This window comes from Mustelus asterias, chromosome 27, assembly GCF_964213995.1.
Source record: "Mustelus asterias chromosome 27, sMusAst1.hap1.1, whole genome shotgun sequence".
Taxonomy (NCBI): Eukaryota; Metazoa; Chordata; class Chondrichthyes; order Carcharhiniformes; family Triakidae; genus Mustelus; species Mustelus asterias.
Genome location: NC_135827.1, coordinates 36,640,646 through 36,665,439, shown reverse-complemented (window position 1 = coordinate 36,665,439; position 24,794 = coordinate 36,640,646). Strand labels below are relative to the sequence as shown.

At 44.1% G+C, this 24,794-nt stretch overlaps 1 protein-coding gene across 5 annotated transcripts in view; it reads left to right on the top strand.

Annotated features, from left to right (window-relative positions):
- LOC144479947 (carotenoid-cleaving dioxygenase, mitochondrial-like) overlaps window positions 1–18,678 on the top strand; it is a 52,542-nt gene extending 33,864 nt beyond the window's left edge. For 3 of the 5 annotated variants that reach the window (XM_078199029.1, XM_078199032.1, XM_078199031.1), the window contains exons 9-12: window positions 5,227–5,364; window positions 7,275–7,457; window positions 8,194–8,304; window positions 14,819–18,678. In XM_078199029.1, coding sequence (XP_078055155.1) covers window positions 5,227–5,364; window positions 7,275–7,457; window positions 8,194–8,304; window positions 14,819–14,932 — 546 coding nt within the window. In that variant the 3' untranslated portion in view covers window positions 14,933–18,678. Of the gene's footprint in view, window positions 1–5,226; window positions 5,365–7,274; window positions 7,458–8,193; window positions 8,305–8,943; window positions 9,061–10,908; window positions 10,989–14,818 lie in introns of those variants that run through there. The other 2 variants (XR_013495588.1, XM_078199030.1) reach the window with 2 other exon arrangements.
- The last annotated feature ends 6,116 nt before the right edge of the window (window positions 18,679–24,794 follow it).

Sequence of the window (24,794 nt, the reverse complement as noted above, 5' to 3'; positions counted from 1 at the left end):
CCCAAGTCCCTTTGTGCTTTTGATTTCCTAAGCATTTTCCCATTTAGAAAATAGTCTATGCCTCCATTCCCCCTTCCAAAGTGCATAACCTCACACTTTTCCACATTGTATTCCATCTGCCACTTCTTTGCCCACTCTCCTAACCTGTCCAAGTCCTTCTACAGCCCCCCTGTTTGCTCAATACTACCTGTCCCTCTACATATCTTTGTATCATCTGCAAACTTAGCAACAGTGCCTTCAGTTCCTTCTTCCAAATCGTTAATGTATATTGTGAAAAGTTGTGGTCCCAGCACCAACCCCTGAGGCAGACCACTAGTCACCAGCTGCCATCCTAAGAAAGACCCCTTTATCCCCACTCTCTGCCTTCTGCCAGTCAGCCAATCCTATATCCAGGATCTTACCCTTAACACCATGGGTGCTTAACTTATTTAACAGTCTCCTATGCGGAACCTTGTCAATGGCCTTCTGGAAATCTAAATAAATCATGTCCACTGGTTCTCCTTTATCTAACTTCCTTGTTACCTCCTCAAAGAACTTTAACAGATTTGTCAGACATGACCTTCCCTTGACAAAGCCGTGCTGACTCAGTCCCATTTTATCATGAACTTCCAGGTGGTCCGCGATCTCATCTTTAATAATGGACTCTAAAATCTTGCCAATCAGGCTAACCGGCCTATAATTTCCCGTCTGCTGCCTCCCTCCCTTCTTAAACAGTGATGTTACATTAGCTACCTTCCAGTCCTCTGGCACCTTCCCTGCCTCCAGTGATTCCTGAAAGATCACCACCAATGCCTCCACAATTTCCTCAGCTATCTCTTTTAGAACCCTGGGGTGTAGTGCATCAGGTTGCCTTCCTAGCCTTTTGGTGAGGAGATCATACATAGCTGAAAGAGGGGGCAAATAAGCAACTTAGAATGTATAGGAGATGAGATAGATATGAAAGAAGAGTATTTTTTTGTTGCCAAGTCAGTGCATGTATGGATGTTACAAATAATAGCTAGCGACAATTTGAATATCAATTTATTACACATATACCAGTGTAGCGCAGGCAAAATGCTCGATGACAGAGTAACACATCACAGTGACAGTCCTCCAGTGTCTCAGCATGAACAGTCCATATCATTACTGGTTATTTTATATCAACGGTTATCATAGAGTCATAGAGGTTTACAGCATGGAAACAGGCCCTTGGGCCCAACTTGTCCATGCCACCCAGTTTTTACCACTAAGCTAGTCCCAATTGTCCTCATTTGGCCCATATCCCTCCAAACCCTTCTTACCCATGTAACTGTCTAAATGCTTTTTCAAAGACAAAATTATACCCACCTCTACTACTGCCTCTGGCAGCTCGTTCCAGACACACACCATCCTCTGTGTGAAAAAATTGCCCATCTGGACCCTTTCGTATTTCTCCCCTCTCACCTTAAACATATGCCCTCTAGTTTTAGACTCCCCTACCTTTGGGAAAAGATGTTGACTATCTAGCTGATCTATGCCCCTCATTATTTTATAGACCTCTATATGATCACCCCTCAGCCTCCTACGCTCCAGGGAAAAAAGTTCCAGTCCATCCAGCCTCTCTTTACAACTCAAACCATCAAGTCCCGGTAGCATCCCAGTAAATCTTTTCTGCACTCTTTCTCGTTTAATGACATCCTTTCTATAATAAGGTGACCAGGACTGTACACAGTATTCCAAGTGTGGCCTTACCAATGTCTTGTACAACTTCATCAAGATGTCCTAACTCCTGTTTTCAGTGTTCTGACCAATAAAACCAAGCATGTCGAATTGATGTACATCAAGCACAAAATGTATAATCTGGTTAGTAATATGATCATTGCAAGTTTCACAAACTCTGTTCCATACCCATCACCACAATTCCACCTTCCTGGCCATTGTCTGAAGTTCAACAGATTCTCGGAACTTTGGCATTCTGTTTGACCCCGAGATGAGGTTCTCACCCTATTTCCGTTCAGGCAGGACCCCTTGCTTGCATCTCTGTAACATCACCAGTCCCTGACCATTCTTCAGTCATCTGCTGCTCAAATCCACATCATGCCTTTTTTATCTCTAAACTTGACGATTTTAATGCATTCCTTGTTAGCCTCCCACCTTCGCCCTTGATAAACCTGAACTTATCCAAAACTCATCTCCCACACCCTAACTTACACAAAAAGCCTTATACCCATTAACCTGCTCCTGTTGACTCCATTTATCAATGTCTCGAATTTAAAATTCTCATCCTTGTTTTTAAATCCCTCAACCTTTCCCATCTCTGTAACTTCCTCCAGTTCCCTGTCTCTAACTTTCTCCAGCTCCCTGTCTCTGTAACTTCCTCCAGCTCCATATCTCTGTAATCTGCTCCAGCTCCCTATCTCTGTAACCTTGTGCAGCTCTATATCTCTGTAACCTCCTCCAGCACCATGTCTCTGTAACCTGCTCCAGCTCCATATCTCTGTAACCTCCTCCAGCTTCCTATCTCTGTAACCTCCTCCAGATCCATATCTCTGAAACCTCCTCCAGCTCCATATCTCTGTAACCTCCTCCAGCTCCCTGTCTCTGAAGCCTGCTCCAGCTCCCTGTCTCTGTAACCTCCCCCAGCTCCCTGTCTTTGTAACCTCCTCCAGCTCCATATCTCTGTAATCTTCTCCTGCTCTAAAAGTCTCTGAACGTGTTCCTCCAATTCTCATGTTTCCAACATGGCAACATTGCATTCAGCTACCCAGGCCCTAAACTCTGGGAATCTCTCATAAAATCTCTGCTACTCTATCTCTCTCTACCCATTAAGGGACTCCTTAACAGTTATCTCTTTGACAAAGCTTCTGACCACCTGTCCTGATACTTATTTATGTAGCTCTTGTTTCCGATTTTCTTTTGACAACACTCTTGTGAAGTATCTTTGGACTTAAAGGTGCTATATAAATGCAAGTTGCTGTCATACCTTTAACCAGTTCTAGCTTTCAGCTGTATGTGTTTGTATGTGTGTTGTGTGCATGTAGTTGCCTATTTTTACTTGAAGAGTGGAAATTATTTAGCAAACCAATCAGACGTGGAATGATTCCCTATTGTAGCTGCCCCACTCTTTCAGAGGAGGAGCAAAGAAAAATGAATGGTTAGGAAAAATCAAAAAATGGTTGAGGGATCTTTTTGATTTGATTTATTATTGTCACATGTATTAGCATACAGTGAAAAGTATTGTTTCGTGCAGGCTATACAGACAAAGCACACCGTTCGTAGATCACATAGAGGAGAAGGAAAGGGTGTAGAATGTAGTTTTACAGTCACAGATGGGGTGTAGAGAAAGATCAACTTAATTCAAGATTGGTCCATTTAAAAGTCTGATGGCAGCAGCGAAGAAGTTGTTCTTGAGTCGGCTGAGACTTCTGTATCTTTTTCCAAACGGAAGAAGGTGGAAGAGAGAATGTCCGGGGTGCATGGGGTCCTTAATTATGCTGGCTGCTTTTCCAAGGCAGCGGGAAGAGTAGACAGAGTCAATGGATGGTAGGCTGGTTTGCTTGATGGACTGGGTTATGTTCACTTTGTAGTTTCTTGCAGTCTTGGGCAGAGCAGGAGCCATACCAAGCTGTGATACAACCAGAAAGAATGCTTTCTGTGGTGCATCTGTATAAGTTGGTGAGAATCGTAGCTGACACGTCAAATTTCCTTAGTCTCCTGAGAAAGTAGAAGCGTTCTTAATTATAGTGTCGGCATGGGGGGAACCAGGACAGGTTAATGTAAAAGCAAAATACTGCGAATGCTGGAATCTGAAACAAAAACTAAAAATGAGGAAAATCTCAGCGCGTCTGACAGCATTTGTGGAGAGAGAACAGAGCCAGCGTTTCAAGTCTGGATAATTCTTCGTCAGAGCCCAGCACAGATTGTTGGTGATTTAAACACCTAGAAACTTGAAGCTCTACTTCGTCCCCGCTGATGTAGACAGGGGCATGTTCTCCTCTACGCTTCCTGAAGTCAATAACTATCTGCTTCATTTTGTTGACGTTGAGGGAGAGATTATTGTTGCCGCACCAGTTCACCAGATTCTCTATCTCTTTCCTGTACTTTGTCTCATTATTGTTTGAGATCCGACCCACTACGGTGGTGTCATCAGCAAACTTGAAAATGGAGTTGGAGTGGAATTTGGCCACACAGTCATAGGTGTACAAGGAGTATAGTAAGGGGCTGAGGACACATTCTTGTGGGGCACCGGTGTTGAGGATAATCGTGGCGGAGGTGTTGTCACCTATCCTTGGGTGACATCACCTTGAAGTCTGTGGGTTAGGAAATCTAAGATCCAGTCGCAGAGGGAGGAGCTGAGCCCGAGACCGTGGAGTTTGGAGATGAGTTTTGTTGGGATAATGGTGTTGAAGGCTGAGCTGTAGTCACTAAATAGGAGTCTGACATAAAGTTTATTTATTAGTCACAAGTAGGCTTACATTAACACTGCAATGAAGTTACTGTGAAAATCCCGTAGGTGCCTGGTCAGGTACATTGAGGGAGAATTTTAGCACGGCCAATGCACCTAACCAGCACATCTTTCAGACCGTGGGAGGAAACCGGAGCACCCGGAGGAAACCCATGCAGACATGGGGAGAACGTGCAGACTCCACACAGGCAGTGACCCAAGCCGAAAATCAAACCCAGGTCCCTGGCAATGTGAGGCAGCAGTGCTAACCACTGTGACATCGTGCAGAATATCAATTATGAATCTAGCTCATATGTAGGAGCACTTGACCAATCATACCAATATTGTAGGTCCTAAAAGATTGCAGGGTAATTTTCGCTCATAGAGGTGGCATACAATGTTGGATAGACTGACCATTATAGACTGACCACTATACACTGATAGACTGACCATTGTACAATGATAGACTGAACATTATAGACTGAACATTATACACTGATAGACTGAACATTATACACTGATAGACTGAACATTATACACTGATAGACTGAACATTATATACTGATAGACTGAACATTATAGACTGAACATTATATACTGATAGACTGAACATTATAGACTGAACATTATACACTGATAGACTGAACATTATATACTGATAGACTGAACATTATAGACTGACCAGTATACACTGATAGACTGAACATTATAGACTGACCAATATTCACCCACAGTTTCTTCCTATTGTGGTTGATAACTTTTATCTCCCTCCTTAGTGTGAATTTTAGTTTCCCTAATTCATTCAAATTATTGTTCTGCTTTAGGTCTACAATACTTTACCGAAAAGTTTTCCACGGAGATTTGTCTTACCTTTAAACATCAATTCTGACACTCCTATTGATCAGAACCTCAATACTTTGACATACAGCAGCGCAGGCATATTCAGAAAGGCTGATGGAAAGGTATGTTCACTACTGATTACCTTTGTGTTAAAATACTCAATCTTATTCAAAATAGACTACTTCATGTTTGCGGTCAGCTCACTTACATAATGAGATCCAAATTTAAATATACTCTTTAATATCTTTAGCATTCTCTTTGATCCAAATTTTCATCCCCAGTCTGGTGATCAGAGTCGGGAGATTTCCCAGCTTTGCGAATGTGACCGTTAAAAATGTCCACCCACAGGTAGGATGTTGACAGCCTCTCTGCTGTAGTGAAAATCTATGCCTTTAACTTCCTGTATTTGAAACTTTTTTTGATTTGATTGGATTTATTATTGTCACATGTATTGGGATTCAGTGGAAAGTGTTGCTTCTTGCGAGCTATACAGACAAAGCATTCCTTCATAGAGTACATGGGGCAGAAGGTACATGCGTGGGCACACCAACACTTGCAAGTTCCCCCCCAAGTCACTCACCATCCTGACTTTGAAATATATTGCCGTTCCTTCACCGTCGCTGGGGTAAAATCCTGGAACTCCCTCCCAAACATTCCTGCTGGTGTGTTCTTAAAGACTGGATTAGTTGCAAGTATTCGCATTCCAACCATTATTCATGTAAATTGAGTCTGTGTCTTTATAAGTTCTGTTTGTGAACAGAATTCCCACTCACCTGAAGAAGGGGCTTAGAGCCTCGAAAGCTTGTGTGGCTTTTGCTACCAAATAAACCTGTTGGACTTTAACCTGGTGTTGTTAAACTTCTTACTGTGTTTACCCCAGTCCAACGCCGGCATCTCCACATCATCGTACCTACACCACACAGACTGCAGCAGTTCAAGGCAGTGGCTCACCATCACCTTCTCGAGGGCAATTAAATTTTATGTTTAAGTTTATTTATGAGTCACAAGTGGGCTTACATTAACACTGCAATGCAGTTACTCAGTGTACTCCCTCAGTGTACCTCTTCGGTACACTGAGGGAGAATTTAGCATGGCCAATGCATCTAAGCAGCACGTCTTTCAGACTGTGGGAGGAAACCGGAGCATCCAGAGGAAATCCACGCAGAGACGGGGAGAACGTGCAGTCTCCGCACAGACAGTGACCCAAGCCAGGAATCGAATCCGGATCCCTGGCGCTGAGAGGCAGCAGTGCTAACAGCTGTGCTGCCAGGGCCGAGCCAGCAATATGCACTGATGCGCATCAATTGGACACGAGGCTCAAAGCTTCTGTAAAAGAAGGCTTTTATTAACTAACAATGGAACTATCAGAACTTTAACACACTATCCCAGACTGAAGGGGTCCCGTCCGAGCAGGGGGTCTTATACCTCTCCCAGGAGGCGGAGCCCGACTGGGATGTGCCACAACAGTAACAACCACAGGTGTATCAATCCCACCCTAGCCCAACAACAACATTAGTACAATCCCACAGTAACCTATATACATTCCCATAGTGCTGGCCAGCCCTGGCCCAGTACTATCCAGTGGGAATCAACGATGGTTCACCACATGCACATCCCGTGAAAGAATTGAAAACAAGTTATTCCCATAGAAAGAAAGCATTGACTTCAACTAAATTGATTGTTTCAGCTATGGAAACCACAGGCTGGTGTGGAAAGTGGAAGCGTACAGTCAGGATTCTATTCTAGTTAAGGATGCGGACACATTACTGAGCAGTGTTGTGCTGTGTTAAGAATTGTCATGCTGAATTTCCTTGACTTGGAAGCATTTAAGGTGAATAATACCCAACTCTTATCTGGGGTCATCGTTAAATTATCAACTTATTTCTCTTCACAGAGTTGATTTACCTGAGGTGCATTTTGACTGCTTGTTTTTATTTATGATTATCATTGATATAAAATGGTGCTTAAAGGGGACTCCCTGTTCAGCAAAAAAAGCCAATAAAATTAGTAACTTTTTCTTTGACTCCTATAGATTTGGTGTGAGTCTGAGGAGCTCCACGATGACAATCTGTTGGATGAAGGCGGATTAGAATTTCCACAGATTAACTATGCAAAGTATAATACAAGGAAATACAAATATTTCTACGGCTGTGGAATTAACAATATATTTGTAGATTCCCTTATAAAGATGGATGTAGAAACAAAGAAATTTAAGGTATAAACTGATTATATTTTATAATAAGCGATGCAAATCTTATTTTATTTAAAATGCCTTTGAAATTCTATGAAAACTCTATCTGTATCTTCCCTCTCACTCATTCCCTGTGTTTACTGACCCACATTTGTTTCCATTGGTAATGTTGTTGTTTGTGCCTCTTGCAGTTAAGGTCCCATCATGCTGTGGGATTCCCTCCTCAAACCCTCTCTATCATCATCTACCATTTTGAAGCCCCCCCAAGTCTATACGGAAGCACAAGGGCAATGGGAACCACCTGCAAGTTCCCCACCAAGCCACACACCATCCTTACTCCTTCACAGTCACTGGGTCAAAATCTTCGAACTCCCTCCCCAGCAGCCTTGTGGGTATGCCTACCCCACATGGACTGGAGCGGTTCAAGAAGGCAACTTGCCTCCATCTTCATTAGGGATGGCATAATAAATGCTGACCACACCCCAGGAAAAAAAATTAAAAAGCCTTTTTAACCAACCTGTTGGTTACCCTTCCTAATATTTTCTTCTTTTCTACGTAAGATTACATAAGTAATTGGTTATGAAGCATTTTTTGATCATGTCCTGAGGTTATGAAAGATGTTACATAAATACATCTTTTCATCCATTCAGTATCCAGTATTTTTTCCTTCTGGCTGTGTGAAGTGTCTCGGAATGATTTTGTGCATCAATCGACACTTTGTTAATGTAAATTCAGCTTGTCATTTTTTTTTCCTCTGCAGATTTGGAAAGAAGAAAGTTACTATCCATCAGAGCCCATCTTTGTGCCATCTCCTAACAGCGTCGATGAGGATGATGGAATTATCTTATCCGTCGTCGTTTCACCAAATCAGGTAGGTAACAGGAATTATTAATAACCATGGAGGGCAGTTTTGAGCGCTTGTTAGTGATGCGCAGGATCGCTAATGTTCATCTGACAGTAGGGATACTTCAGTTGAAATCATGATGGCCAGATCATGATTTCTGCTTTCAACCCCCCCGCCCCTGTTGCCGGCAGAATAATTGAGAAAAGCCGCAGAAGGCTGGGAATCCCGTTTTAATACATTATCGTCTCATTAGCGAGTGCTCACTCTGGGACTTTTCCACCCCTCCCACACCCCCACCTAGTGAATAATGAGTGGGGTTAGGGCCTGGGTGGGATTGTGGCCAGTGCAGACTCAATAGGCCGAATGGCCTTCTTCTGCACTGTTAGGATTCTATGATTCTATTCTATATTCAGTGGGTGCTGATGTGACGTCACGCTGACACCACTTACAATGGCTTTATTAAAAACCAGAATCTGGCAACCTCACCTCCAAAGTGGGTATCAGAAGTGAGCACTCAGATCACCCTTACCTTCTTGGTGCCAGTGGCAGAGGGGGACAGTGGAGGTCACGGGGGACCCAGATAAGTTCAACCTGCATCTGGGGAGAGAGGTGCTTTGACAAAGGGTCATCTGGACTCACAACGTCAGCTCTTTTCTCTCCTTACAGATGCTGCTGGACCTGCTGAGATTTTCCAGCATTTTGTCTTTTGGTCTGAGGAGAGAGGGATGGGGCCAAATGTTCATCTGACAGTAGGGATACTTCAGTTGCAAGCAATAAAAGAACTAACTTCACAAAGTAAATCAAAGAAAAAGGTTTACTAAAGAAACTTCATTACTCCAACAACTGGACCATGCCCTGGATTATATAAGCTCACCACAATTCCCATCTGGTTTTTATTTATACTGGGTCAGCTGGTCAACTGACCACCACATCATTCTGCCATTGGTTACATTGTCCACCTGGTCAGCTGACCTTCACAGCCCGTTACCATTGGTTACATTATAACAGCGGGGAGTTCAGTGTTGCCATCTCAAAGGGAAGGGGTTTCTCGAAGGCCTCATCTTCCCTCCGTGTCTGGATGCCCCTAGGTTTAAAGGGTTCTGGCGGCTGGCATGCAAGCAGCGCTTCCCGTCTCCTCCTCGCTGGGCTTGTGACCGTATCGCTGCTGAGGAATTGCCCCTCCCAAGTGGGAGCTGGAAAGTGGGTGGGTGGAGGTGAATATGAAGGGTCAGCATTGGGGGTGACTGTGAGGTTCTTGGCAGGGGTCCCGTAAGAGGCCAGGTTGCAAGGGCAGAGTGGCAGACTAAGGGGTGCATCCCTGCCTCAGGAGGTCTGAACACCCTCTCACTATGGGGAAGGATGACTGCTGCGATAATTTAACCCCACACTCAGGCAGAAGTGTCAGGCCAAAGGGGATGAGCTGTATGGAAGTTCAAACCCACTAGTTATAAAGGTTGGACTGTCAGGGATTAGTGTCAGTGTGGCAGGCTGTTCGAGATGGATGGCCCCTGTGAACTGCATCATGGGGAGTAACTGATGGCAGAACGTTAATTCGCGTGAGGCTTGAACCGTGACTGTGTGTCTTAAGGATCCTGCTCCTCGCCAGTCAACTCAAGGACCCCTTCCTCAAAGTGACTGAGGCATCTCGGCCTGGGCATGACTCCAGCAGGCTGTGCCTCTCATGCCCGAGTTTGTCCTGCAATGAAACAGATGGGGAGAGTTTAGACAGGGGTCCAGCCAGGTCAGATGGTGATGAAGTTTGGTATGCGTGAGGGGTGAATGGGAATGAGGATGTGAAGATCAGAATAGCGACTGGGCCGAAGGTGGGGGGGTGGGGGGTGGGGGGGGGGGGGGGGTGGGGGGGGGGGGGGAGTGGTGGGGGGAGGGGGTGGGGGGGGGGGGGGGTGGGGGGGGGGTGGTGGGGGGGGGGGGTGGGGGGGGGGTGGGGGGGGGGTGGGGGGGGGGGTGGTGGGGGGAGGGGGTGGTGGGGGGGGGGGTGGGAGGGGGTGGTGGGGGGGGGGGTGGGGGGGGGGGGGGGGTGGTGGGGGGGGGGGGTGGGGGGGGGGGGTGGTGGGGGGGGGGGGGGTGGTGGGGGGGGGGGGGTGGTGGGGGGGGGGGGTGGTGGGGGGAGGGGGTGGTGGGGGGGGGGGTGGGGGGGGTGGTGGGGGGGGGGGTGGGTAGGGGTGGGAAGTGGCGCATTGAGGGGAGGGGGGGGTCACCATGAGAGGTGTTGGGAATCCATGAGGTGGCTGGGTGAGAGATCATCGTGGACGTGCGAAGGGGTGCGGCGGGAGTCATAAGGAGGCAGACTTACCCTGGCTGTGCCAAGCAGGTCATTCATCATCTTGTGGCACTGCTGCCCCATCCTCTTCTGCAGCGAGCAGGCACTCACTATGGTGACCCCTGCCCCCCCAGGCGGGGGTGATGACCTTGATGGATGGGCGTCTGTGGGAATGCGGCAAGAGGTTGTCATGCCCCTGCTCCACACCATCCAAGAGTTTGGTCAGGGGTCCCTCGGAGAATCTTGGTGCTGGCTCCCCGGCAACCATCTTCTCAACTGGACTTGGGACAGGTGCTGGGGAGGTTTTTAAAAGGAGCGCCCCACTGATTGCAGAGATTATGTTTTCCCAGGGCAAGCGAATCTGAGGCAAGTCTCCACTAGCACGCTGTGATTCATGTGGGAAAAAACATTGTTAGAGGTCCAATATCTGGTGAGATGTCCTGCCATCGGCACCAGCGGGATTCTGTCAGGTTTTCTCACCAGAACTGACTCTTTGAAAAAAATATGGGAAAATTCCGCCCAATACCTTCCGACTAAATTTATCATTTTTTACTCTCCCTCTGTCTTGACAATCCCTCTGCAGGGAGAGAGATCATATATTTTTCATGTAACATTCTGCTATAAATCTAGCTACTAATAACCTCTGATGAGAACACATAGTCTACTTTTTTCCTTCTATTTTGCCTAATTGCAAAGGGGGAGACAGTGGCTCCAAATGCCAGGCTAATGCTCTAGGTTCAACACAAGTTCAAATCCCACCATAGCAGCTGATGGAATTTAAATTCAATTAATTAAACCTGGAATGATGACATCTGAGTAACGAAAGCCTTGAAACCATCATCAATTGTCATTAAGAACCCATCTTGTTCACTAATGTCCTTAGGGAAGGCAACCTGCTGTCTTTACCTGGTCTGATGTGGAGATGCCGGTGTTGGACTGGGGTGGAGTCACGAGCCTTCGGAGCGCTGCCCCTTCATCAGGTGACTTACCTGGTCTGGCCTACATGTGACTCCAGAGCCACAGCAATCTGGCTTTTAACTGCCCTCTGAAAAGTTCTACAAAGCCACACAGTCTATGGGAATGGGCAACAAATGCTGGTCTTGCCAGAGCTGCTAACATCCCATGAAAGAATTAAAGGAGTTATTCTTAATCATAGGAAGGATACTATTGACTCTGAGACAGCAGAAAGGCAAGCAGAAAGCATGATTTTGGTTTTCCAGTATTTAAAGCATAAGGGAAGGTTAAAGAAGTTAGGTTTATTTCCAAAAGACAATATTTTAAGGTCACCTATTTAAACTTAATTTTTGTATTTTTAAAAAAATTAATTAGGAAAGGGCATTGAGGGATATGGAACTGAGGTGGGTAAATGGAATTAAGATACTGATTATCCTTGAGCTAATTGGGTGAGGGAACAAGCTCGAGGAGATGAATGGACTTTCCCTGTTCCAATGAAATTTTCAATACCATCAATGAAACTGACAAGGTTGACCAAGGTGCCACAAGGTGGAACGTTCAGATATTCGGGATCACAGTTTAAAAATTACATTGGCAATTTTCCAATAGTGGTTTCTCACGATTGGCTAGAATGACTTTGGCAGAGACGCTACTGGGATTTCCAAATAACAAAGAACAAAGAATAATACAGCACAGGAACAGGCCCTTCGGCCCTCCAAGCCCGCGCCGCTCCCTGGTCGAAACTAGACCATTCTTTTGTATCCCTCCATTCCCACTCCGTTCATGTGGCTATCTAGATAAGTCTTAAACGTTCCCAGCGTGTCCGCCTCCACCACCTTGCCCGGCAGCGCATTACACCCTCTGTGTAAAATACGTCCTTCTGATATCCGTGTTAAACCTCCCCATCCCCTCACCTTGAATCTATGATCCCTCGTGAACGTCACCACCGATCTGGGAAAAAGCTTCCCATCGTTCACCCTATCTATGCCTTTCATAATTTTATACACCTCTATCTTCCCTCCATGTCTGGACGCCCCATCAATCTTCTGCTGAAATTACTCTTAAATTGCCCGTGGCCCATTGACCATGAAGTATGCCAACACCCTGTTAGTGTTGAACAATATTCAGACATGTTCCTCGAATTCCTTAAACAAGCATCAAGGCTTTTGCATTTGCTGATAATTGACCTAATACTTATTAAGGACACCTCTGCAAAACCAGGCAGAAAGAACAGTAGTGATTGTTGTGGCCTAACTAGCAACTTCCAAATAAAATATATGAGCGGGATTCTCTGGCCATGCGTGCTCCAAGACCAGAAATTCCCCCCCGAGCTCAATGGACCTTTTAAGTGATCCGCCAAATACTCTGTCTTGCCCGCTATGATTACCGCACCAAGTGTCGGGAAATTTTCGGCCCAGGGGTGGAATTTTCCCTTCCTGCCCACCACGGGAATCGTAGCGGGCAGGACACGGACCATGCAAAGTTCCGTTGGCCTCGGGCGTTGTGGAGAGCGCGGCTGGAAAATCCCGCCCAGTGTCTTTATGTTTATTTTTTTCTCTCATGAGGAGCCTGGAGGAGGGGAAGACTTTCTTCCAGCTCCACAATGATGCTCTGCTCACACCTGTTGACTTCATGACCTCCTACCTCAGGGCCACTACTGGTCAGGCACCTGACCCAAATTAGGCTTTGATCATCAAACTGTATTTGCATGTCCAATTCATGTCTCCAGCTCACCAGAAACCTGCCAATTTCAGACAATTCTGGTTCCCAGTATATTGCCAATGCGGTACCTGAAAACCAATCTTATATTTAATTTTTAAGCTAATTTTTAACTCAATGATCCCATATTCCCAATGGAAAGCAGGTGAGTCATCAATCGAACTACAATACAACAAATTTTCCAATTTGTCTTTGCATTGAGCACAGCGTTCTGCTAAATTTACACAAAAATTAAAAATGACACTTTATGATCTGGTGCTTTCTAAAAGCAAGGTTTTGTGTGACTGGAGTGCCTTTATAGAGATTAAGCAGTCATGCAATTTCCAAGTCATTAAAATTAATGGACAGAAAATTGTTGCTGTGCTTTCAAGTTCTGTGCGAGGAATACTAAGCAGTAAAATGTATCAATGTTGGTAAGTAATTGTCTCTCCAAAGAGTTTTTATTTAAAATCATCAAAGGATAGAAATACAAATGAGGGTAGCAAAAAGATTAATGTTTCAGGTATAGTCCTTCATCAAAGTTACCTGAAGGAATATCCTTTGTATATTTCCCCTCTGAGTCACTCACCATCCTGACTTCATAAGTTCGTAAGATACAGGAGCAGAATTAGGCCATTCGACCCATCGAGTCCGGTCCGCCATTCGATCATGGCTGACTTGCGTCCCATCCTGATTTTCCTGCCTTCTCCCCATAACCTTTTAACCCATTACCAATTAAAAATCTGTCTAACTCCTCCTTAAATTTACTCACTGTCCCAGCATCCACCGCGCTTTGGGGTAGCGAATTCCACAGATTCACAACCCTTTGGGAAAGTAGTTTCTCCTCAACTCTGTTTTAAATTTGCTATCCCTTATCCTAAGACTATGACCTCTCATCCTAGAATGCCCCACAAGAGGAAGCATCTGCTCCACGGCTACTTTATCCATACCTTTTATCATCTTCTATACCTCAATTTGATCTCCCCTTATTCTTCTAAATTCCAGAGAGTATAGGCCTAAACTGTTCAATCTCTCTTCATATTACAAACCCTTCATCTCTGGAATCAATCCAATGAATCTCCTCTGAACTGCCTCCAATGTCACTACATCTTTCCTCAAATACGGGGACCAAAACTGTGCACAACACTCCAGGTGGGGCCTCACCAATGCCTTGTATAGCTGCAACAATACTTCCTTATCTTTATATTCTATTCCTTTAGCTACAAATGGCAACATTCTATTTGCTTTGTTTATTATCTGCTGTACCTGCATGCTAGTTTTCTGAGACTCATGAACGAGGACACCCAGGTCCCTCTGCCTGGAAATGTATTGCTGTTCCTTCACTGTCGCTGGGACAAAATCCTGGAACTCCCTCACTAACAGCACTGTGGGTGTACCTACACTTCAGGGACTGCAGTGGGTTTAAGAAGAAGGCTCACTATCACCTTGTCAAAGGCAACTAGGGATGAGCAAGAAATGCTGGCCAGCCAATGATGCCCTCAAACTACAAACTAATTTTAAAGCATGATTGGAAAGGATCAGATTGCGACATTAGTGTTTTTTGTTGTTCTGATCTCTGCTGAAGATTTTGTTGTTGTCTTTTTTCAGAATAAGAGCAGTTTGCTGCTTGTGCTTGATGCCAAGACCTTCACTGAGATAGGAAGAGCAGAAGTTGCTGTCCGTATACCATTTGGATTTCACGGTGTCTTTGCAGAACGTTAGACTTTATCGAACCAGTTTGTACAAACAGGATCTCAGGCATATCAAAAAATTTCAACCAAAGGCTTATACTTTTTATAAAGGATTTTTTACACTCTGAATAAGCAATAATAATTAGATTTAGTGCATTGGATTCCACTTGAGAACAGTTTCTGACGAGCTCAGGTTGTGTGGTGTGGACCAGAGCATTATAGCTTTCATTCCCAATTCAAAACTCAGGACCACTACTAAGGTTCAGTTTTAACCATTCCTGACCTCCCATTACTGATACACGAACACAATGTTTGAAAAATTATTCTGTTATTGATCATATCATCGAATCCTACAGTGCAGAAGGAGGCCATGTGGCCCATCGAGTCCATACCGACCACAATCCCACCCAGGCCCTATCTCTATAACCTCATGGATTTTCCCCAGCTAATCCCCCTGACACTAAGGAACAATTTAGCATGGCCAATCCACCTAACCCTAGACATAGAATCATAAAATCCCTATAGTGCAGAAGATGCCATTTGGCCCACCGCGTCAGCACTGACTCTCTGACAGAATGTCTTACCCAGGCACTCTCCCTTCCCCTATGCCCATAACCCATTTACCATAGCTAATCCATCTAACCTACACATCTTCAGCACTAAGCAGCAGTTTAGCATGGCCAATCCACCTAACCGGCACATCTTTGGACTGTGGGAGGAAACCGGGGCACCCGGTGGAAGCCCATGCAGACACGGGGAGAATGTGCAAACTCTACACAGACAGTGACCCGAGGCTAGAATTGAACCCTGGTCCCTAGTGCTGTGAGGCAGCGGTGCTGACCACTGTGCCACCCTGTTGTTGGAACATCACCATTGAGAAGAGGCAAAAGAAACTCTATCTTCCTCAGCTAATTGATGTATTCGTTACAGAATCATATTGACAGAAAAGCAAGTTGTTAGCACATCACCTTGGCCCATTTTGAGTCAGTGAATCAATCTATGGAGCATATTTCCTGGATGAATCATGGAAGTCATTGGTATTAATGTAATCAAAAACAAAATAGATTTCTTTCCAAAGTCGCACTTTGTGTTCCAGTATCTGAGATGGACGATGTGTGGTAAATGTAGTACGCTTGGAAGGGATAGATGACATTGGACCTATAGCTTACAAACTCTGAACCATACAGATTTTTTGTTTCTCTCCTTTCAGGGTCTGTTGTAAACTGGTGGATAGTGATTGATTGCTCTACTTAATCAATAACTCTTACGGTCACATCATGTAACTAGCAGGGCGGGAGAAGGTGATCTAGGTGGACTTTGATCTTTTTTGTCTTGCAATACTTATCTCCTTATGATGATACAAAAGAAGGCTAGGCAGAGACTATTTCCACTGGTTAGGGAGCCTAGGGCAAGGGGACACAGACTAGAACTTAGAGCAAGTCCTTTGAAAAGTAAAGTTCGGAAACACTAAAACGTGCAAAAATAGTTAGATTGGAACTTTCTTCCGTGAATGGCAGATGGTGCTGGATCTATTGTGAGATTATTCAGCTTTTATTAATCAAAGGTGTACGGGGCAAAAATGAATAAATAGAGTTAGATCACAGATCAGCCATGATTTTGTGGAATGGTGCAATGGCTAGAGGAGTGAAATGATCTCCTCCTGTCCCTATGTTTCAGGGTTACAGACCAATAGAACAGTCATAGTCAATCCCCACTTAGTTTTGTTATGATGTGGAGATGCCGGCGTTGGACTGGGGCGGGCACAGTAAGAAGTCTCACAACACCAGGTTAAAGTCCAACAGGTTTATTTGATATTACGAGCTTTCGGAGCGCTGTTCCTTCATCAAGTGATTGGGGAGTGTCCACTCACCTGATTTTGGAGCAGCGCTCTGAAAGCTAGTGATACCAAATAAACCTGTTGGACTTTAAGCTGGTGTTATGAGACTTCTTACTTAGTTTTGTTGTAAGTGCACTGCTCAATATGGAACTGAAACATACAAAGAAGTTTCAGTTTTGGTCTTCCCTTTCTTAAATTAACTAATCTAAACTAGGACAGCAGTAGGAGTTTCACATTGATTTCATCCCTGGGTTAAAGAGGAAAAAATCTGCCTGTTCCTATATCTAATCAATTCCTGATGACTACTTGTAAAATGTTGAATGTCATCATAGAAACCCTACAGTGCAGAAGGAAGCCATTCGGCCCAATGAGTCTGCACCGACCACAATCCCACCTTGGCCTTACCCCCACTACCCCCCACATTTACCCCACTAATTCCTCTAGCCTACACATCCCAGGACACTAAGAGGCAATTTAGCATGACCAATCAACCTAACCTGCACATCTTTGGAGTGTGGGAGGAAACTGGAGCACCCAGAGGAAACCCACGCAGACACAAGGAGAATGTGCAAACTCCACACACGCAGTGACCCAAGCTGGGAATCAAACCCATGTCCTTGGAGCTGTGAGGCAGCAGTGCTAACCACTGTGCCACCGTATGTAGGGAAAAAGAGGAAACTGACTATACACCTAACTTGTGATGTACCTGAGCTGTTTGTATTTGAAAGTGATATCTGTAAATGTTTCATTTCTGCTATCAATGTGCCTTACATTGATGGACACAGGATAACAGGAAAATTCTTGAAACACTTCCAATGTGTCAAAACTTTAATATATTCACTAATTATATTTGTGAAAAAACAAAGACATTTTTACAGATGCATAATCTCTTTTGCAACAAACATTTTTCACATTAATGGAACTTTTACTTTACATGTGTATATAATATTTAGTTTATAACATTAATACTAACCTGTTAAGGATTCATGCTATATGAAATATGAATATAAAATAAAATCACAGAAATACTTTAAAATGTTGTTGTGTCTTTGACAAGAAAATGTGCAAATGACTGGGAATTGGCAAATGTATGTTTGGAATTGATTACATAACATCCAAACCATGTTTATTTACTGATTTGTAGGCAAGAGAAATATTGGGGCACAAATCTGTCATAGAATAGAATCCCTACAGTACAGAAGGAGGCCATTTGGCCCATCAAGTGTGCACAGACACTCTGACAGAGTATCTTACCCAGGCCCACTGCCCCACCCTATCCCATGGCTGATCCCCCTAACCTACACATCTTTGGACACTATGGGACAATTGTACCATGGCCAATCGACCTAACATACACCTTTGGACTGTGGGAGGAAACCAGAGCACCTGCGGGAAGCCCACGCAGACATGGAGAGAACATGCAAACTCAACACAGACCATCACCCAACGCTGGAATCGAACCCTGCTCCCTGGCGCTGTGAGGCAGCAGTGCTAACCACTGCGCCACCGTGCTGCACAGTTGCAGTTTTTCACTGTATCAGACAAGAGGAACAAGTTTTAATTTGCTTCTTTCTGCCTGTGTACGGTGGGATATTTTACACTCATTGGTATGTACAAAAGTCTGAGAACATGTACCATCCAACTCAAGAGCAAATTCTTCCCCGCTGCCATCAGACTTTTAAATGGTCCTATCACATATTAAGCTGATCTTTCTCTTCACCCTATCTGTAACTGCAACACTATATTCTGCACCCTATTCTTTCCTTCTCCCCTTTGTTCTCTATGAACGGTATGCCTTGTCTGTATAGCGCACGAGAAACAATACTTTTCACTGTATCTCAATACATGTGATAATAATAAATCAAATCAAATCAAAATGCATATAAACTAGAGTATAGTAAGAGCTGCACTCAGTGAGAACTGACAATGGTGTGGAGAAGACAATGGGGCATCTAGGCTTTCAATGAATGATGTGACCAACTCTTTCTCTGTAACCTATATGAGTATAAAAAATAAATAATGGGCCAATAATAAAGAAGATCGGGGGGGCGGGGGCAGGAATTGCCAGAAAAGTAACAGTGAGTTAGCAATGTCTGCCGTTAGTAATATACAAATTGATGAACAAGTTCAGGGGGTTAAGAAATTCACCGTGATTTGCAAACTTCCAGAACTTTTTGGCTGATTTACATTTTGCTTCATGCAGATGGCATCTTGTCCTTAACCTCCCTATTATTTTTAAGAATTTACTCGCTGCATTAAGCTTTGCCACGGAGAGCTAAGTCTGATAATAATAGACTGAGTAACTCTTTAACATTGTGAAAACTGGTAATGCGGTGTCCATCGATCTCTGAGGGGAAATATTTCCATATATATGTTCACAGGAAGAGGTATCATAACTGTAATAATGGAACAGTTTGTGATAGGGTCTGATAATGTCATTTGAAATGTCATACATTTTCCCTCAGTTTACTCCGCAATGGTCCAAAGTTGTCCACCCGTCCACATACCCTGGAGTACGAGAGACCTTCTAGACACAAAAACTCAGTCTGCAGGTGCAGCAGGTGATCAAGAAGGCGAATGGAATGTTGGCCTTTATCGGGAGGGGGATAGAATATAAAAGCAGGGAGGTCTTGCTGCAACTATACAAGGCACTGGTGAGGCCGCAACTGGAGTACTGTGTGCAGTTTTGGTCCCCTTATTTGTGAAAGGATACATTGGCCTTGGAGGGAGTTCAGAGAAGGTTCACCAGGTTGATACCGGAGATGAGGGGTGTAGCTTATGAGGAGAGATTGAACAGATTGGGTCTGAGGGGTGATCTTATAGAGACATATAAGATAATGAAGGGGCTGGATCGGGTAGAGGTAGAGAGATTCTTTCCACTTAGAAGGGAAACCAGAACTAGAGGGCACAGCCTCAAAAAGTGGGGGCCAGTTCAGAACAGAGTTGAGGGGGAACTTTTTCACTCAGAGGGTAGTGAATCTCTGGAATTCTCTGCCCATTGAAGTGGTGGAGGCTTCCTCGTTGAATATGTTTAAATCACGGGTAGATAGATTTCTGATCGATAAGGGAATTAAGGGATATGGGGAGCAGGCGGGTAAGTGGAACTGATTCGCTTCAGATCAGCCATGATCTTGTTGAATGGCGGGGCAGGCCCGAGGGGCTAGATGACCTACTCCTGCTCCTATTTCTTATGTTCTTATGACACTGTGCTATTTATGGAAGTGAATTTGATTTGATTTGATTTATTATTGTCACACGTATTGGGACATAATGAAAAGTATTGTTTTTTGCGCACCATACAGGCAAAGCATTCCATTCATAGGGAAGGAAAGGAGAGAGTGCAGAATGTAGCGTTACAGTCATAGCTAGGGTGTAGAGAAAGATTAGCTTAATATGAGGTAGGTCCATTCAAATGTCTAATGGCAGCACGGAAGAAGCTGTTCTTGAGTCAGTTGGTACGTGACCTCAGAATTTTGTATCTTTTTCCTGATGGAGGAAGATGGAAGAGAGCATGTCAGGGTAAGTGGGGTCCTTGATTATGCTGGCTGTTTTTCCGAGACAGCGGGAAGTGTAGATGGAGTCAATGGGTGGGAGGCTGGTTTGCGTGGTGGACTGGGCTTCATTCACAATCCTTTATAGTTTTTTGCGGTCTTGGTCAGAGCAGGAGGCATACCAAGCTGTGATACACCTGGAAAGGATACTTTCTATATTGCATCTGTAAATGTTGGTGAGAGTTGTAGGTGACATGCTGAATTCATTGAGTTCATAATCAAAATCTTGGTAACATTGTGAATCGCTTTGTTTCTTTTCCTTATTTGCTTTTAGTTGGTCCGGAGGTTCTGTGCCATGGTTTCTGGTACAGCAGCTTTTCTCATTGCCTTGTCCATGCGACTGACATTCTGTTGTTATGGATTGAATGAAGAAGAGAAGCAGTGGCAGGATGTCAAGCAGGTCAGACAGTGCCACATGTGGACTGTGCTCATCCACTGGTACCCGCTGGAAGTTCATTATCTGAAATCATTCAGCATTCTGAGAATCTGGACCACAGACATGTCTTTACGTAGGAGGTCACGCAGTTGACGTACCAGCTCTGCCATGTCATTCTTAAGCCGGATGTGAAGAGACTCGTGTGACTGGTCTTCCACGGTTCATCAGCCGCCAAACTGAAATGTGTCCAACCTTTAAAGGAAAGACATGTATTTATGTTGGGTCGTTCACAGCCAAAGCATTTTATAGCCAGTGATACACATTGAATCATCAATGCTGTAGGAAACAAACAAATCAATTTGCACACAGCAAGCTCCCTCGTGCAGCAATATGAGAGTAACCAATTAACCTGGTTTATTGGATGTTGATGAACAATGTTCTTACCATTCAGAGGGAGAATTTTGTTTCTAATTTTATTTTATTACAACCATCAAATACATATTTATAAGAAGTAAATGTTTAATACTTATGAGTAAACATTGAGTTATTGAATAAAGATTTTGGCCAGTGTCAGTATCCATAATACTGATGCGATTTGAAACATAGAGATGAACGAAGGGATAGATATTGACCAATAGATAACTCTCCTGATCTTCTTTAAAACAGTACCATGGGATCTTTGATATCCTCCTGAGAGAGCAGACAGGTTCATAGGAACATAGAAGATAGGAGCAGGAGGAGGCCATTTGGCCCTTTAAGCTTGCTCCACCATTCATTATGATCATGGCTGGTCATCCAACTCAATAGCCTGATCCTGCTTTTCCCCCCATATCCTTTGATCTCCTTTGGGACTCGGCTCAATATATCAAGGTGAACTAAAGCATCAGCCTAGAATTTTGTGCTCAAGTCTCTGGAGTGGGACTTAAAATCATAGAATCCTACAGTACAGAAGGAGGCCATACGGCCCATTGAGTCTGCACCGACCACAATCCCACCCAGGCATCTATCCCCATGCATTTACCCTAGCTAGTCCCCCTGACACTAAGGTAGTAATTTAGCATAGCCAATCCACCTAACCCACACATCTTTGAACCGTGGGAGGAAAACGGAGCACCTGGAGGAAACTCACGCAGACACGGGGAGAACGTGCAAACTCCACACAGATGGTGACCCAAGCTGGGAATTGAACCCGAGTCCCTGGCGCTGTGAGACAGCAGTGCTAACCACTGTGCCACCGTGCTGCCCCCACAACATTTTGATTCAGAGATCAGAATGCTACCCACTGAGCAGGAGATGATACGGCTGTGCCTTGTTGCTGAATCAATATGGCAGTACTGATCTAGATGTTATTACATGGAGAAGCATAGAATCAAACTAACTGTTTCGCAGTTTATTGTACAGAAATAACACCTCAACTGAAACATAAGATACAATATTTCACCATTATTGATAGGTTAGTAAGTCTTGTAAAGTATGTACAGCCTCATCAATGCATTAATTATACTGTAGTTCAAGAAAATATTTCAATGATACTTTTCAAACTGATACTTGCCAGTCAAGCCTTACCTGGGTGCAGGTATTAGTTCTCTGATTCAAATATTGCACAAACAGCACAAAAAGCATACTTCCAATGAATAAAGCAACACAATTTCTCGCAGTCCTTATGAATATATATACCCCATCATTCTTTGGAGGAGATATGGCTGGAAAAAGAAAGGTCGTATCACACCATTAATGATAAGTAACATCTTCTCCATTCAGCATCTCTCACATGTTTATGTTCAGCATCTGAACTCCAGCTGTGTGCGGAGAATGAAACACGCTTTATCTCAGAGAATGAGGGAGCACAAAGAACAGATGATCCTGCCCTTCAGGGACATTGCCCGGTATTTTACCGCCTCGCCCGCCCTGGAATCGGAGCGGGCGAGGCTCGCAGAACGGAATTCTCTGTTGGCCTTGGGCAGGATTTTACGAGCCGCGCCCGAGCAAGGTCGTAAAATAGTGGCCAATGATTCAAAAGGAAGGTCCTTTACAGTTATACTAATGGTACCTCTGGTAATTAATTCCTGTTGACTAAATTACATTGCAATGTTCTTATTCAACATTCAGAGGGAGCACGTTGCTTCTAATTTTATTTTATTGCAACCATCAAATACATCTTTATAAGAAGTAAACATTTAATATCTATGAGTAAACATTAATTTATTGGATAAAGATTTTGGCCAGTATAATACTGAAGAGATTAGAAACATAGGAACATAGAAAATAGGAGCAAGAGTAGGCCATTCGGCCCTTCGATCCTGCTCTGCCATTCACTATGATTATGTCTGATTCTATAACTTGATAACCTATTCTTGCTTTCCCCCCTCCCCCCCCCCCCCCCCCCCCCCCCGATATCCTTTGGCCCCCTTCACCCCAAGAGCTATATCTAACTCCTTCTTGAAAACGTACAATGTTTTGGTCTCAACTGCTTTCTGTGGTAGTGAACTCCATAGGTTTACCATTCTCTGGGTGAAGAAATTTCTTCTCATCTCAGTTCTAAATGGTTTACCCCTTTTCCTTAGATGGTGATCATTGATTCTGGACTCCCCGCCATCGGGAACATCCTTCTTGCATCTACCCTGTCCTAGTCCTGTTAGAATTTTATTGGGTTTCCAAACGATTTCCCCTCCCCTTCATTCTTCTTAACTCCAGTGAATATAATCCTGACAGACTTAATCTCTCCTCATATGTCAGTCCCACCATCCCAGGAATCAGTCTGGTAAACCTTCTCTGCACTCCCTCCTCAGACAAGGAAACAGAAACTGAAAACAATATTCCAGGTGTGGTCTAACCAAGGCCCTGTAAAATTGGAGCAAAACATCCTCTCGCTTTGAAAGCCAGCATGCCGTTTGCCTTCTTCACTGCCTGCTGCACCTACATGGTTACTTTCAATGATTGGTATATGAGGACACAATGTACATTCTCCTCTCTCAATCTATAGCCATTCAGATAATAATCTGCCTTCCCATTTTTGCTTCCAAAGTGATAACCTCACATCTATCCACATTATGCTGCATTATTTCATAGTAAATTCTGAAATTCCCTCCCTGCACATTTCTGCTTCTTTCCCTCTCTTTTTCCTCCTTTAAGATGTTCCTCTTTGACTAAGCTTCCAGTTATCTGTCCCATGTATCTCCTAAGATGGGTTGTGTCAAATACTATCTGATAAAGCTCATGTGAAGCACGTTAGACCATTTTACTATATTAAAGGTGCTATATAGATGCAAGTTGTTGTCGTGTGCTATGTCAGATTAACTCAGTGGTTAATGTTAAAAATATCATCACAAGGCCTTGAGCTAGACAGGGACAATGAGTCAGGGCTTTTGTTCCTGATTGCCATCCAATGTCTCAAGTAGAACCATGGAACCCCCCACAGTGCAGAAGGAAGCCAACTGACTCAGGCCTGCACTGATCTTCAAACAAGCACCTTACCCAGGCCCAATCCCCCGCCCCACCCCTGCATGTCCAAGCACCCACCACAGACAATCCACCTAACCTACATGTCTTTGGACATTAAGAGACAATTTAGCTTGGCCAATCCACCTAACATGCACATTTTTGGATTGTGGGAAGAAATTGGAGCATTAGGAGGAAACCCATGCAGGCACGGGGAAATGTGTAAACTCCACACAGTCACCCGTAGCTGGAATCGAACCCGGGTCCCTGGCACTGTGAGGTAGCAGTGCTAACCACTGCGCCACCTGATGCAATGTTGTGGACATTCAATAAAAAGCAGGTTTGGTATTGATTAAGATTCCCTCTAAGGATGAATAGCCACAGATCAAGCATAAAGTGAGAAACATTTCATACCATTTGCAGTAGCTGGGTTGACCATCGTGATTGGTTGTGCAACTTTCTCATTAGCTTAAAGTAAAAAAGTTAGACATTTTCAAATTCACAAGAGTATCATCAGCCATGTTAGAAATTGCTCCAAGTCACACTTTCCCAAAATTTTAGGATTGTTTTCTTCTCTGGGTTAAATTGTTCAAATAGTAGGTTGGTGACCAAACTGACCCATTTATTCATACTCTCCGTTTCCTGCCCATTAACCAGTTCTCAAATCTGGGGTGGCACAGAGGTTAGCACT